This window comes from Delphinapterus leucas, chromosome 5, assembly GCF_059928025.1.
Source record: "Delphinapterus leucas isolate spDelLeu-1000000601 "Yukka" chromosome 5, BTC_Dleu_Yukka2, whole genome shotgun sequence".
Taxonomy (NCBI): domain Eukaryota; kingdom Metazoa; phylum Chordata; class Mammalia; order Artiodactyla; family Monodontidae; genus Delphinapterus; species Delphinapterus leucas.
The window spans coordinates 82,836,669-82,853,927 of NC_143133.1; the positions used below are offsets into that span (position 1 = coordinate 82,836,669).

The 17,259-nt window shown below is 30.9% G+C and overlaps 1 protein-coding gene across 1 annotated transcript in view; it reads right to left on the bottom strand.

The window, feature by feature from the left end:
- TECRL (trans-2,3-enoyl-CoA reductase like) overlaps positions 1–17,259 on the bottom strand; it is a 91,679-nt gene that overhangs the window by 60,419 nt on the left and 14,001 nt on the right. The window contains exon 2 of the mRNA XM_022567133.3: positions 5,058–5,109. Within this exon, the coding sequence (XP_022422841.1) occupies positions 5,058–5,109 (52 nt within the window). The remainder of the gene's footprint in view (positions 1–5,057; positions 5,110–17,259) is intronic.

Genomic DNA, 17,259 nt, shown 5'->3' on the forward strand with positions numbered 1-17,259 from the left:
CTGCTTCCTGCAGCTACTGAAGCCCGTGCTCCTAGAGCCTGTGCTTCGCAACAGGAGAAGCCACTGCAATGAGAGGCCCCTGCACCGCAGCAAAGAGTGGCCCCTGCTCGCCACAACTAGAGAAAGCCTGTGTGCAGCAATGAAGACCCAATGCAGCCAAAAATAAATTAAATAAATAAATTTATTTTAAAAAATAAAATAAACTATATGGTGAAAAGATAAGAGTGCTATTCAGGGTGATATTTGGTAACTATTAAAAATTAAATATTACTGATTTATATAAATATTGGGATTATAATTTTGTAAAGCATTATGCCCCTGAAAATGTTTAGAATTCAAATTTATAGAACCCTAAAAATAAATGAAAGGGATGTCAAGAAGTTATCTTCTGAGAATTATGAATGAAAGAACAGAGAAATCATGATACAAAATAAATGACCATGGGAACATTTTTAAAGTAGAATTAATTCTCTAAGATTTAAATTTCTAAGATTTAGATATTTGAAAAGGAAAATATATAAAATATCTATATGAGAGAAAATAGCTCTATAAATTTATATATAATATGTGAGTAGAAGCTAAAATTTTAAAAATGACAAAGACAATTGAAATGGTGAGAATCCTATATCCATTCCTTATACCAAGATATATTCCAGATACCAAAAATATTTTATGTAAAAAACTAAACCATAACTTACAAGTGTAAAAATAAAACATCAGTAACATTTTTAAAGTTTGGAGGATGAAAAAATCTAAGCTACACAAAACAGAAAATATGAAATATGTAATTGGCAAATTTAGATTTATAAGATTTATTTTTTTCCAGAAGAAAATAAAAAACAGTGACTGTGGCCTGTACACCAACTAATAAAGACATATATTATTAAGGCAATAAAAACATCTGAATAAACAAAAATGTGGGTAAAGACCTTGAATGGGCAATATCCAGAAAAAATACATATAAATCACAAACAAGAGTATGAAAAACTTCTCTAGTGATCCAATACATGGAATCTAATACTAAATGAAATTGTTTTTCCAATCCTTAATTACTAAAAATTGATATCTGTGAATATCCAGAGTTATAGAAAAGGGAAAAAAGACATTCTGAAGTATTGTTTTGAGTCTGTAAATTAGGAGGGTAAATTTTGCAATAATGTATTACATCAATAATGAATACATCAATGCATAGTACATGGTAAATGTTCAATAAATATTTTTCAACATTCAACAAATATTGATGAATAAACAAACATAATATTGCTTTATTATGGAAACAGTTAGGTATGTATCCAGAGAATGTGTATTGCTCATCCAAGCAAAAGTATATCTCCAGTAATATTGTTTTTTTTTTTTTGCGGTACGCGGGCCTCTCACTGTTGTGGCCTCTCCTGTTGCGGAGCACAGGCTCCAGACGCAGGCTCAGCAGCCGTGGCTCACGAGCCCAGCTGCTCCGTGGCATGTGGGATCTTCCCGGACCGGGGCACGAACCCGTGTCCCCTGCATTGGCAGGCGGACTCTCAACCACTGTGCCACCAGGGAAGCCCACGGGAAGTTTTTTTTAAGTCTCTTGAAATCTTAAAAAAAGATCCACATAGTTTTAGGCAGAATGTCACCTGGACTTGTATAATTCTTTATTTTTCATCTCAGTTTTCAAAGCAAGGTTTAATTCTTCTGTGAGACCTTTGTGAGAAGATGAGAATGACTAGAGTGTGGTGTATAGAGACATGAGTATGAAAATCACTGAAGCTCTCCAGGAGAGACTTCAAGATACAAACAAGAATGATAATTACAAGTGTTAATGAATAAATAAATGGAGATAAAGAAAGACTAGTGGAGGATTTGCAGCTGAGGGCTTTTTACCATTTTGGTACATGAAATAAAAAGAAGAGAAATAGGCCAAAGTATATATTTGTATGTGTATGCATATATATAATTTATAATTTTATCTCTTTTTCATGAAAACCATTGCTCTTTCCCTTTTGCCTTAACAGCTAATATTATGACTGTAGTTTCCTCCCCTTTCTACCTCTTCACCAGTCTGATTGTTATGGTGTCACCAAGGTAATCTAAAATATGACTCATAACAAAGCAGAACTGAAAAATTATGAGCCTTAGAAGAGCATAAGATAGTCATTTTATAGGACAAGAAAAATCACAGTAAAGAAAGTTCTAAAATAGAGCTAAGAAAAATGTTACACTAACACAAGTCAGAGGAATAGGAGGAAGACAAGAAATCAAGTTTAATCAGAACACCTAAGAGAAGAAAGGATAGAGATAAACGACATGTAGAGAGAATTTTCCCCTCAGGAAACCTAGTCTTCTGATAAGAGTTATATATATATATATATTTTTTTTTTTCTTTTCTTTACAAGATTAACAATTCCTATTATACCTCCAGGGCCTAAAAATAAACATCATCCAAAACATCTTAATCAAAAATGATTTGGTGTCAAAAAGTAAAGAAGTAACTGTAAAAACCTTACTGTTACAAAACTGTAGTTATAAAACAACTGTAGATATAAAACTACATATATAATATGTATTTTTATGTTAAAATAATTTATGAATTTGAATAAAGTATTCAATATTGGTCAATCTTAAAATATGCTAAAAACATGAAATATTAAGGCAATCAACACACAATTTTTTTTACCATTATATATACAGTCACATATTGTTAGATTTAGCAATATTTTTTAATTTCCTTTCACGATTTGGCAAATGCATTAAGCATAATGTCCAATTTAATTCACTTCTAGATATTTCTCTGTAATGTGATACAGAAAAACATGTTTTTGTGTTTCTGCACTTTGTAAAACCTGAAGACCAATACATCTTTGAAATACACTATAATAAATACAAGATCTTCTGAATACTATTTTTCTTTAAGTGATGGGTATACTTTTAAAGTAAAGGTAATTTTGAAAAAGTAGAAAAATTTACAATTTATTTAAAGCTGATAAAGTTTAGAACTGTGCTTCAAAAAGTGAATAAAATAATAGGGGTCAAGAAATCCTTAAGTCTTGATACAGGTATTAAAACTAACCATATAATCATCATATTTTCAACTGTCCAGTTCTGAAACTGGATGTTACTAGGATTTTTCACAAGCTATTACACCTCACTTTCCTAATTACTAGAAAAGGCTCTAGACCACATAAATGTAGATCTGGTTCTAAAATTTTAAGTCACCGTATAATTATGTCTATATGTAGATACAAACTAACATAAAAATAGTCATAATATCACACATCAAGGTGACTGCACGTTCTTTCTAAACATACATTAGCTTTTGATTAACTTCCTTGTTTCCAGACAGTGATAGAAATAATATATTCTTACATTGTCATTATTAACTTAAATGAAATAATTTTGTTGTATCTTTCTGCTTTATAGCAAAAAAGTCTTTTTAAAATGTCTTCGCACTTATTACTACAATCTAAACTTTCTGAAACTTTACTAGATAAAATTACTAAGTCTTTCAAAGGATGGAAATTCAATTGCTAGCTTAACAAAACAAATGCATTTAGAATGTAAATAAACTGGAAATACTTGAAATAACCAGGGTAACATCTTTCACATATGTACTAAGGTAGAAATTATGAGTTTTCAATAATTTAGAAAATATTGGCATAAATATACAGAGAATTTAATTACCAAGCTCAAAGTTAGAGAATTAATCCACAACAGATCTCTGCACTTCACTTGTTTCATTCTTTTTTCTCTACTATAATGCATTTCTGGTTCTCTTCTGCATTTCCAAATCCTACATGTCTTTATGGCAAAATATCAAAACTCACCTGCCTCAAGAATTTTAAACTGGCTAAGCATATTTCAAATAATTCTATTTCATCCTGTATCTGCTTTATGTTCCTATTAAAAATTCTAAATAGAGCTTTCCCCAAATATTTATAAATTTTATATACATTGACTACTTGGGTTTTATTTTTATATTATATATATATATATATATATAGAATCTTCTTCATGAGCAATTTTTTGAAGGCTAATAAGATGTCTCCTATCTTCATTTGATTATTCATTATGCCTAACATAATGTCATATACACAAAAAGTATTCAGCAAATAGTCTACATTTTTCCTGAAAGAAAATAATGAAAATCATAAAACAGTTCTACCAACTTTACTCTCAAGTATTGTTAAACAATTTGATGTATTAAATTGTGAGCTTTAACTATTTTCAGAAAAGAAATGTTGTTCAACTAAATCCAAAAGTATTGAAAATGCTCCTTAGCAAAATCCACAGAATGTACAACACCAAAAATGAATCCTAATGTAAACTGTGGACTTTGGGTAATTATGATGTGTCAATGTAAGTTTGGGGGGTGTAAAAATGTATGACTCTGTATGTTTGTGGTGGAGAATGCTGTACCCCTGTGGGGCAGGTGTATATGGGAACTCTGTATTTTCTGCATAATTTTTCTGTGAATCTAAAACTGCTCTAAAAATTTAGTTACTTAAAAATTGTTACCTAATAATTATAGACATTACCACTATGTTAACAATTATAGCTAAACTAATTGAAAAGTTGTAAAAATAAAAGAAATCTCATATAATTATTTCCCGATAAATAGTAACAGCAGATCTCTTAATGAGATCTCTTAAATCTACCTATTAATAAAATTAAATAACAATTTAAATGCATTGTTTAAAGAATTTCTATGTGGAAGATAATTGACCAGTATAAATACTGAAGTAAAAATTTTGCTCTATATTTGCTTAAATGTAAAGAAATATCTTATATTGATTAATGCCTTTCACATATAGGAAGTTTCTTGTTTAGTATGAAAAAAGTTCAAATAAAAAACTGAAAGAGTGTTGAAGGTTAAAATATGAATTAGAAAGTTAGATATGAAAATGTTCACAATGAACAAATGTTTAGAATAGAATAGAATATTTCTGAGTTCCATGTAAAAATATGATTTCCACACGCTCTTTCCATCGTAATATTGAACTTATTCTTACAGGTAAATCTTAAGCAATTTGAGAAAAAAAAGACTGTAATATAAATTCAAAATTGTGTATAAAACTTACATGCTTTGTGAAATTTTTGTTTCACGTCATGAATAGTAGATTTTTGTGTCACCTGAAAAATAAAATAGAATTATAAGGAAAAAGTGTTCGTTTGCTACATATTTCTTTAAGAAGAAAACATAATTTAATATATTCAAAATGTAAAATAAGTACAAAATAGCCAGCTTGTTTTGTTTAGTTCTTTAGGCACTACTGCTTTGACAACCTTGAAAATTTTCATCAGTATAGCTTTTTCCAAAGTTTTATATTTGTATATAATAATAATAGTATAATCATGTGAGTTCATCCAAATTTTTATCTCAAAATATACTTTTGAATTTTCTCTGCCCATAATATTAAATTTCTGGTTTCCAAATTTATGAGACTATCAATTAAAAGTATGAGTAAATGCAAAAAGAGAAAAAATATATAGTAAAAGAGTTTATCAGAGGAGGCCAGGGATATAAAATTGATTTACATGGACAAAAGAGGGAAATGTTTACTTCAAAATATTATAAGAAAAAAATATATATCCTATCTAAACCCTGTAGTTAGTTATGTTTTTAAAACTTCCATCCAAAAGTATAATAGGTCCATCAAAAATCTATGTTAGATACCTTTTTTTTGGGAATCTTTAAGTATATTATTGTTATTTGATCCTAATCTACTAAAATTACCTCTTTCTAATGTTAGAAAAGTGCATAAGGGAGAAATATTTCTTCATCTAAATAGGAAAATTCATGATAAGAGTTTTATCCAAACACCTCAAGCCATCACAGTACTTTTTGACTTTCTGATTTTGTTCATATCAAACTTGCCAACTGAAATTCCCCTCTGCCTCAGATTCTTCACTGACTTATGAAAAACCCAACAATCCTTCAAAGTCTACATCAAAGACATTTTCATGATCATGCAAGTCAAATTTATTTCCTTTCTCTAAACATGTATAGAATATTTCATACATTATTTTATTTTTTGCTACACTAAAAATCTTCTTATGGCTATTTTGGAGGACAAAATGAAAAAAAAGTGCATAAAGGGATGCCACATAATAATACTCCAGGCAGTTCTTATTAACATTATTATATTATATTTAATATTGTATTATATATCAAAAGCATGATGATGAATACATTTCTTTTACTATATTCCACTCCCTCCCATAACCAAGTGTGTGATATACCATTCAGAATTTTTTTCTTATTTTTTCTATTTATATAGTTTACTAACAAGAAAGTTCTAAGATTTGGGCACTGAAAAATGATATTAATTTCCAGTTATGTTATGCTTAAAAGAACCCTAAATTATTCTGTTACTATGAAATTTTAAATTGTTCATAGCATTGTCCTTTTCTGGAATATGTTAGGAAATATTTGAAAAAACTTTTAGAGAGGGTAATATATATTTATTTGCTTGAACATGTCATATTTCATTTTAATTTTAATTATTGCATTTGATATTTGAATTATATTTTTAAAAGGGGATGATTTGTTTTAACAATGTTCATTGCTTTATCTCACTGTTACTTAATCACGAAGCACTATTATAAGTTGTGTCCTCTGACAGAGATGCCTAAAATCTACGTGCTATACCTACAGTAACAAATACCAGTCCATCAGTCTTTTCAAGGACCATCTAATTTTAAAAAAATAATAATTTTCATAATTAACAGCTCCTCTGTTAGGATTTGCTATATGCTTAGCTTCTGCTTTATGAGGGTACATAATCTTGTGCTTATGCGCTGGCGGTTCCAACAATCTATCAGGTCCTTGAAAACAATGATCTGGTGTATTGCAGTTTGTGTCTCAACATGTAGCACACCACATAGCATATAAGGAAGTGTTAAGTCACTTTTGTTGAAGTCGAAAATAAAGCTGTGAATGCAAAGTCACATGAAAACAGAAGCTCCTTGATCTGATATGAAGTGTTTCACAAGTAGATTACTATCGAAAAGCTGTATGTTTTTTTCCCAAACCAGCATACATTAAATGACAATATTCTAATTTATATATGCATATTTTTTCCTGAATTTACAAACTTTCAAGACTAAGATTATGTTCTCCTGAAAATACCTACATGTGGGAAGTGGGTTGTTATTAAAAGCTTTCTCACAAAGTTTTAAATTTATTTTTTTAAATTACATTGGACTTTCACTTGTTAAAATGTTGATTTTGCATAAATCTTTGAGAACTGACCTTTCTGGAGCAATTTTAGTCAAATACAGCAGAAAAGAATATAATTAACCATTAAATGATTCAGACAGCGTTGCTCAATTAGCCACAAGACTATGCTTGATCAACTCTTTCAGTACTTTAGCTGTACTCAGAACACAAAGAGAGGAAAAGATGATAATTAACAGAGCATATAGGACTTTCTGATTACTAAATTGATGACTCTGTAGCTTCATCAAGAAGTTTATTCGTAATAACTTCTACTTTTTAGCCAGTTTTACCTCTTAAAAAGGACAAACTATCATTACAATAATGTATTCACTTTTATATATCACCATTAATTGTGCAGATGGAAGAAATAAGTATTCCGTCATCTGAAATCCTGAAATTCTCTTCATTAATGTTTCCTTCTAATTAGAGAAAATTAATCTTAAAATGTTAAGTACACAAGGTAAATGATGTTTGAAACAGAAATTTACCTCTGAATTTCAACTGATCGTAGTTGAATTTTGGGTCATCATTACTTTATTCAACACTTAAGTCGATGGACTTAGATAAAGCTTTTCACATTCAAGAGAAATTTAGGATTTGCTTGAATTTGCCCCCTGTGAAGATACTGCAGTATTTCACAAAAAACTTTTTTTTTGCACTATTACTAATTTTTAAAACTATATTTTAGCCACTTTCTCAGGAACTCCTTAAAATGAACAGATATCTCCAGAATACTGTTTATCCTGCTTAGAGAAATGAACATTAAATAGTAAGGAAAAATAACAACTTGAAATTTGTTTGACAGAGTAATTGCAAAGTGCAACCCAAAAATTGTTAATGAACTTTGTAAAAAAAATGTGTTTACTAAAGACACAGAGAGACTGTATAGTATACATAAACCAAAAAGACACATAGAATATATAGTTGCATATACATTACTCAGAATGGACAGGAAGTTTTCTGAGTAAAAATATATTATTTTACTAGTGAATAAGCTTCAGATTGTAACTAAGATACAAATAAGCAATCTATATGAAAACATTCTTATAAATTCAGAACATGTTTGATATTTTATAGAATATCAAGAATTTTTGCTATGAATGAAAGTGACGTGATACTATAGATATGCAGAAATATCAGTTTTAATAAGGTTTAAACATTTTAAATTTAACTGGATTTCTTTACTATTTAAGAAATTAGATAATTGTTTTTTAGCCTATCAATTTTATTTCTTTATATACTACACTGGATTATTTAAAATGAGTTTTTGTTACGTCAAAATAATATATGTACGTATATACACATATGTTTCAATTTTTAGTATCATAACAAATGGTTCTTTTTATGTTGCAATAACACATTTAGTCAATTCATTTTTAATTCAAAAAGAAAATAAACATTAATAAATTCTTTATAATTTTTACCATAGAAATTTTCAAAAATATATTCTTCTGAAATAATATGCTTTTTTTAAAATAAAAAACAAAAGACAATTTATTATTATCCTAAAGTTTCATAACTTGAAAAAATCTATTTGCACATTGTTTTAATATAACATTACCCTGATGATATTGATTTTATTTTATTTATTTAATTTTTAAAACATCTTTATTGGAGTATAGTTGCTTTACAATGTTGTGTTAGTTTTTTCTGTATAACAAAGTGAATCAGCTATATGTATACATATATCCCCATATCCCCTCCCTCTTGCATCTGCCTCCCACCCTTCCTATCCCACTCCTCTAGGTTGTCACAAAGCACAGATCTGATCTCCCTGTGCTATGCAGCTGCTTCCCACTACCTTGAATAATAAGCTTTTAAATAAATACTTTACTCCCCAGTAAATTATGTGTAAATATAAATTTTATTTAGGAGTATAGCCTAGATATTATTTATTTTCTTATTACATATACATATATATCATATAAATATTATAAATATGAGTAGAGAGAAAATATGGTGAAAAATATGACTGAATATCTGATTTTATTATATGTAATTTTTGTATAGTTATATTATTTCAACATTGCAGACATAAATAAAATCTCAGTAACCACTCTAAAACTAATATTTAATTTTTATAATCCTTCAATAAAATTAAATGTCCTTTAGTGACTAGAATATTTATTTATAGTATTTATTGCAAAGCCATTTCATTTCTATTCAATATGAAAATGGTAGTCTTTATATAATATGTATTGAATAAATGGTTATTTCTATACACTTGTTTTCTGTCTTATAACTTGAAATTCTAACATATGGAAAATATGAAAGAAAATTTAACATTGCAACTAGAGTTCGATACCCTATCAAAATAAAGAAAAAAAAGAAATATGTTTTATTAAAATAGAAAATAATTCTGGTTTTATAGAACACACAATTTTCCATGGTGAATGGTCTTTCTGGAATATTTTTTAGGATGTATGATTTATAAACTAGGCGAGAATATTTTAGGACTAGAGAGGATCATGAAGACCACAGAATTAAAAGCATATATTTAAGAATAAAATAAAGTCTGGTGAAATTAATGTGTATGATTACTTCTTAGATGACTTTGATTATGCTTTCCTATTGCAGGTTTGTGAAGTCAAGAAAATAATCCTTGCATTCAGGAAAGTTTAGACTTAATACATGATATTAAAACATGATATTACTGAAATAAGGAAGCTCAAATCCTATTTAAATGAAGTGGTTTCTGTATAAATACTGAAGGACTATTTCAAATAAAATAGTGTTACCTATGGGCAAACTAATAAGTAATCATTAAGAAAACAATCTGTTAAAAACACTATGATAAGTGTTACTTTTTCTCTTCCAATTGTATTCCTTTTATTTCTTTTTCTTCTCTGATTGCCGTGACTAGGACTTCCAAAATTATGTTAAATTAGAGTGGCAAGAGTGGACATCCTTGTCTTGTTCCTGATCTTACAGGAAATGCTTTCAGTTTTTCACCACTGAGAATGATGTTTGCTGTGGGTTTGTCATATATAGCCTTTATTATGTTGACGTAGGTTCCCTCTATGCCCACTTTCTGGAGAGTTTTTATCATAAATTGGTGTTGAATTTTACCAAAATACTTTTTCTGCATCTATTGAGATGATCATATGGTTTTTATTCTTCAATTTCTTAATATGGTGTATCACATTGATTGAGTTGTGTACACTGAAGAATCCTTGCATCCCTCGGATAAATCCCACTTGATCATGGTGATCGTGTATGATCCTTTTCATGGTTGTTGGATTCTGTTTGCTAGTATTTTGTTGAGGATTTTTGCATCTATATTCATCAGTGATACTGGTCTGTAATTTTCTTTTTTTGTAGTATCTTTGTCTGGTTTTGGTATCAGGGTGATGTGGCCTCATAGAATGAATTCGGGAGGGTTCCTCCCTCTGCAATTTTTTGGAAGAATTTGAGAGGGATGGGTGTTAGCCCTTCTCAAAGGGTTTGATAGAATTTGCCTGTGAAGTCATTTGGTCCTGGACTTTTGTTTGTTGGAAGATTTTTAATCACAGCTTCAATTTCATTACTTGTGTTTGGTCTGTTCATATTTTCTGTTTCTTCCTGGTTCAGTCTTGGAAGGTTATACCTTTCTAAGAATTTGTCCATCTCTTCCAAGTTGTCCATTTTATTGGCATAGAATTGTTTGTAGTAGTCTCTTATGATGCTTTGTATTTCTGTGGTGTCCGTTGTAATGTCTCCTTTTTCATTTCTAATTTTATTGATTGGAGTCCTCTCCCTCTTTTTCTTGATGAGTCTGGCTAAAGGATTACCAATTTTGTTTATCTTCTCAAAGAACCAGCTTTTAGTTTTATTGATCTTCCCTACTGTTTTCTTTGTTTCTATTTCATTTATTTCAGCTGTGATCTTTATGAATTCTTCTATAACTTTGGGTTTTGTTTGTTCTTCTTTCTCTAGTTCCTTTATGTGTAAGGTTAGATTGTTTATTTGAGATTTTTCTTGTTTCTTGATGTAGGCATGTATAGCTATAAACTTCCCTCTTAGAACTGCTTTTGCTGCATCCCATAGATTTTGGATCATTGTGTTTTCATTGTAATTTGTCTCTAGGTATTTTTTGATTTCCTCTTTGATTTCTTCAGTGATCTCTTGGTTATTTAGCAATGTATTTAGTCTCCACGTTTTTGTGTTTTTTACATTTTTTCCCCTGTAATTGGTTTCTAATTTCATAGTGTTGTGGTCAGAAAAGATGCTTGATATGATTTCAGTTTTCTTACATTTACCAAGGTTTGATTTGTGACCCAGGATGTAATCTATCCTGGAGAATGTTTCGTGTGCACTTGAGAAGAAAGTGTGATCTGCTGTTTTTGGATGGAATGTCCTATAAATATCAATTAAATCTATCTGATCTATTTAGTCATTTAAAGCTTGTCTTTCCTTATTAATTTTCTGTCTGGATGATCTGTCCATTGGTGTAAGTGAGGTGTTAAAGTCCGTCACTGTTACTGTGTTACTGTTGATTTCCTTTTTTATAGCTGTTGGTAGTTGCCTTATGTATTGAGGTGATCCTATTATGGGTGCATATATATTTATAATTGTTATATCTTCTTCTTGGAATGATCCCTTGATCATTATGTAGTGTCCTTTCTTGTTTCTGGATGACATGATACTATACATAGAAAATTCTAAATGTCACCAGAAAAATACTAGAGCTAATCAATGAATTCAGTAAAGTTGCAGGATACAAAATGAATGCACAGAAATCTCTTGCATTCCTATACACTCATGATGAAAAATCTGAAAGAGAAATTAAGGAAACACTCCCATTAACCATTACAACAAAAAGAATAAAATACCCAGGAATAAACCTACCTAAGGAGGTAAAAGACTTGTACTCAGAAAAGTATAAGACACTGATGAAAGAAATCAAAGATGACACAAACAGATGGAGAGATACACCATTTTCTTGGATTGGAAGAGTCAATATTTTGAAAATGACTATACTACCCAAAGCAATCTACAGGTCCAATGCAATCCCTATCAAATTACCAGTGGCATTCTTTACAGAACTAGAACAAAATATCTTAAAATTTGTATGGAGACACAAAAGACCCCAAATAGCCAAAGCAGTCTTGAGGGAAAAAAAACGGAGCTGGAGGAATCAGACTCCCTGACTTCAAACTATACTACAGTGCTACAGTAATCAAGACAATATGGTACTGGCACAGAAACAGAAATATAGATCAATGGAACAGGATAGAAAGCTCAGAGATAAACCTATGCACCTATGGTCAACTAATCTATGACAAAGGAGGCAAGGATATACAATGGAGAAAAGACAGTCTCTTCAATAAATGGTGTTGGGAAAACTGGACAGCTACATGTAAAAGAATGAAACTAGAACACTCCCTAACACCATACACAAAAATAAACTCAAAATGGATTAAAGACCTAAATGTAAGACTGGACACTATAAAACTCTTAGAGGAAAACATAGGAAGAACACTCTTTGACATAAATCACAGCAAGAGCTTTTTTGATCCACCTCCTAGAATAATGGAAATAAAAATAAACAAATGGGATCTAATAAAACTTAAAAGCTCTTATGAACAAAGGAAACTGCAAACAAGACGAAAAGACAACCGTCAGAATGGGAGAAAATATTTGCAAATAAATCAATAAACAAAGGATTAATCTCCAAAATATATAAATAGCTCATGCAGCTCAATATTAAAAAAAACAAACAACCCAATCAAAAAATAGGCAGAAGATGTAAATAGACATTTCTCCAAAAAAGACATACAGATGGCCAAGGAGCTCATGAAAATCTGCTCAACATCACTAATTATTAGACAAATACAATTCAAAACTACAGTTAGGTATCATCTCAAACCAGTTAGAATGGGCATAATCAGAAAATCTACAATAAACAAATGCTAGAGAGGGTGTGGAGAAAAGGGAACCCTCTTGCACTGTTGGTGGGAATGTAAATTGATACAGCCACTATGGAGAACAGCATGGAGGTTCCTTAAAAAACTATAAATAGAATTACCATATGACCCAGCAATTCCACTACTGGGCATATACCCTACGAAAACCATAATTCAAAAACAGTCATGTACCACAATGGTCATTGAAGCATCATTTACCTTAGTCAGGACATGGAAACAACTTAAATGCCCATTGACAGACAAATGGGTAAAGAAGAAGTGGTACATATATAGAATGGAATATTACTCAGCCATAAAAAGGAATGAAATTGGGTCATTTGTAGAGACGTGGATGGATCTAGAGACTCATACAGAGTGACGTATGTCAGAAAGAGAAAAACAAATATTGTATATTAACACATATATGTGGAACCTAGAAAAATGATACAGATGAACCAATTTTCAGGGCAGAAATAGAACACAGATGTAGAGAACAAACGTATGGACACCAAGGTCGGAAAGCGGTGGGGGTGGTGGGGGTGGTGTGGTGAATTGGGAGATTGGGATTGACATAGATACACTACTATGTACAAAATAAATAGTAAGAAAAAATTATGTTTATTTAAACCGAAGTACAATTCTGACAAACTTTTTGATAGCAACAATAATTAAGTTCTGTAATATGTCAGCTTAAATATAATTCCCAAGGCCCTTAGTTAACTTTAAAATCTAGTATGAATGGTAAGTATAATTTTGGATATCTGGGTAATTTCTAAGTAATATAGGAGGCTCAAACATTGGTCATGAGGTGTAGTCTATATCTAGCTTTGCTTCTTATATTTATATGTCATGAAGTAGGTAGATCTTTGTGTCAGTCAAATTGCCACTAAGAAGGTATAAAAGGTATGTGTGTAGCAGGGGGGCTATTTCATGTGTTCTTATAAACTCTTTTGGTTTGTGTGAAATTGTGATTTATATTAAGAAATATATATTTTGTCTTCCCCTTGTTTCTGGCTCCTAAAACCCTTGGAACTTCCTAAGTGATGAGCGTAATAAAGGTGTCTTTTGTTATGTTAAAAAGAAAAAAACAAACAAAAAAAACCCTGTAGTGATCAAATGACAATCATATTCCTTTCCAAATAGTCACACATATTATTACATGAAAATTAACTATATGAAGAAAATAGTTAACAAATGAATGATGTTCTACTACCTATTGATTAATCATTCAGCTTCATAATCATAGGGAAAAGACTTAATGTATCTATGCATAATCCAAATTAATTTATATTCATTTCTTTGAAAAAGGTGATTTTTCCATAAGTAAAAAAATTCTACATCAATAATACTGTTCATCAAAATATAAATGCAGATAAAGGGGAAATAAAAAGTCCATGTGATATATTTTAAATCTAGTTTGAATTTTCTTAATTGCAGTTTGTAAAATGTTTCAGGGCCATATTTAAGTGATATAATTGCCTAATGATAATCAGAATAAAAAGTCTTGGAAGAAGTAAGCATTTATAGTCCATTGAAAAATTATTGCTTAAAACATAATTGGTTTCTATTTATTGATTTGCAGTGACAATGACAAGAACATTTACCAAAGTTGCTTTGCTTTTAGTTGTAAATGGAAAAGGTGATGTTTATGAATACTTCAATTATAAGTGCCATGAAATATATTTTGAATAAAGGCTCAAATATTGTGAAAATAGCAATGAAAGTGATAAGTAATAATGGGCTCAGTATTAGTAGTATCTATAATCTGTTTTGTATATATGTACATATGTATATAATATTTATTAGTAATAAAAATATACATTATTCTATACTATTGTGGTGATTGTAAAATTGGCCACAATATTTTGCAGATCCTCCCATCAAGAACTAGAGTTTATTTCCCTGTACGTTATATTTAAGCTAGCCTTATGATTTGGTTTAACCAAAAGCATGTGTTGAAAGTGAGGCTGTGCAAATCATGAATCTAAGACTCGACAGGCCATGTATTTCTATTCTTTCTGCCAACACCCTCACATAAAGAAGCCCGAGTTAGCTTCCCCAGTGATGACAGACACATGGCCCTGTTGCACCCTTTCCTAGAGCTCACTCCCAGATCAATCACCCAGCTACCTGGCAGCGGGCTTGAGCCCAGCAGACATCAGCAGATCTGCTGGACAACTATAAGCTAAATCACCAAATAACAGAATAATGAGATAAATAAATGGCCTTTATTTTAAGTTGCTAAGTTTTTGAGTATTTTCTCTCAAGTGGTAAAGAACTATTAAAAACATTAATCATGTAAGGAGGACAAGGAAAAGAAATTTATCGCTCAACCATTTCATTGTACAGATTACAAACAAATTCAGAAGGGTGATGTTTACTTTTTAAAATTGTACATCAGGTTTGTAAATCACCTGCGATGTTAACTCTGTTGTGTAATTAATTTTTGGCTTTTTTCTACTGACGATGTTAAAGAGATATGTCAATTAACTTTAAAAAAATACACTCAAATGTCTAATTCTATATGCAAAAATGAAACTAACATGGTACCACTGTGAAATATGTCATATGTTTAGTTTTATAATAAATCTGAAACTATTCATGACTCCGTAAATATTTAACCTTAATATTCAAGATACCTAGTATTTGCTTTTGAAAGATGCACAATGCAGTTAAACTGAATTTCAGCAAAAACAAAAACAACACAAAACAAAAAACAGTAACAAAAAATATAACCAAAATCTTACACTGCATAAGATCTTAAAACATGAGGTTTTTTTTCCCCTGGTGATTCAAGGAAATCCACAGTTTAAGATTCATAGTATCTCTTGGGAAAAGAGTTATTATGGGTGGCCAGTTTTCTAGAGATGTAGGATTTTACCTACCTCTTTATGCATCAACTATTTAAATCCATCCACTTTGAATAATTTTCTTCCTAAAATATATTTATTGTCCTACCAAAAGAAGGATAATTTTAATGGTTCTTAGAAACTGAATATCTGTGGCATATTAGTTATTTTAGCAAATATTTGTTCCATTCATCATTTCCACTTCTCTAGAAAGTGATGCTGGTTGTGTTGGACTTGGCTCTTTGGCTTGCTTTGTACAATGGAATGTGGACAGATGAGGCAATGTCAATTTCAAGCCTTAGGTCCTAAAAGGCATTATGAGCTTTCATGTGACCATCTGGGAGCTACTGAATTCTACCATGACAAGTACATGTTCTGGACTGGCTCTCATTTTCTTAACTTTTCCTTCATTCTCTTGCTACAGTGTCACTTCTCTTTTTTGCTTATAAACCAGGCATCCAGTATTGTTTCAACTAAGTAAATCTGTGAGTAGAATTTGAATGAGAAATTGGGGCTCCATATATGATTAAAGTGAATGAAGTTTGGAATATGAATTTTGGAATAAATAACTTCATTGCAAAGAGTCTGCTTACTCTGGTAGATTTATAATTGCTCAAAATACTTGTTGTCCTTCTGAGGGCAGGCCTTCTAGAGGGAATAATTGGTATCTCTACCATGTTGAACTCAGCCCTGACACAGATTGACCAGTGAAATATGAGAGGAAAACAAATGTTTAATGTCCAAGCAGAAGCTTTACAAGCCAGAGTGTAGCTCACCAACTGCCATGGACTGAATGTTTGTGTGTCCCAAAATCCAAATGCTGAAATCCTAACCCACAATGTTATGTTATTAGGAGCTGGGGGTCTTTGGGAGGTAATTATGCCATGAGGGTGGAGCTTTCATGATGGAGTTAGTGCCCTTATGAAAGAAACTCCAGAGAGCGTTTAGTCTTCTAAATAAAATAAGAGAATGGCAGTCTGCAACCCAAAAGGGGATCCTAACCAGAACCTGACCATGCTGGCACCCTGATCTTGGACTTCGAGCCTCCAGAACTGAGAAGTAAATTTCTGTTGTTTAAAAGCCACCCGTCTGTGTCACTTTTTATAGTAGTCGAAACTAAGATGCCACCTCTCTGTTCACTCTACTTGGAAACTGACATGATAATGACAATGACAAGAGCTGCTTCATCAACCTGGTTACAGAACAGAGAGCTCAGAGCACAGCCACAGCTCATCAACACTGGCATGCCATGAGTCAGAAGTAAACCTTTGTTATTGTCCATCATTGATTATTTGGAGTCATTGCTTAATCTAGACTGAAAGTCACT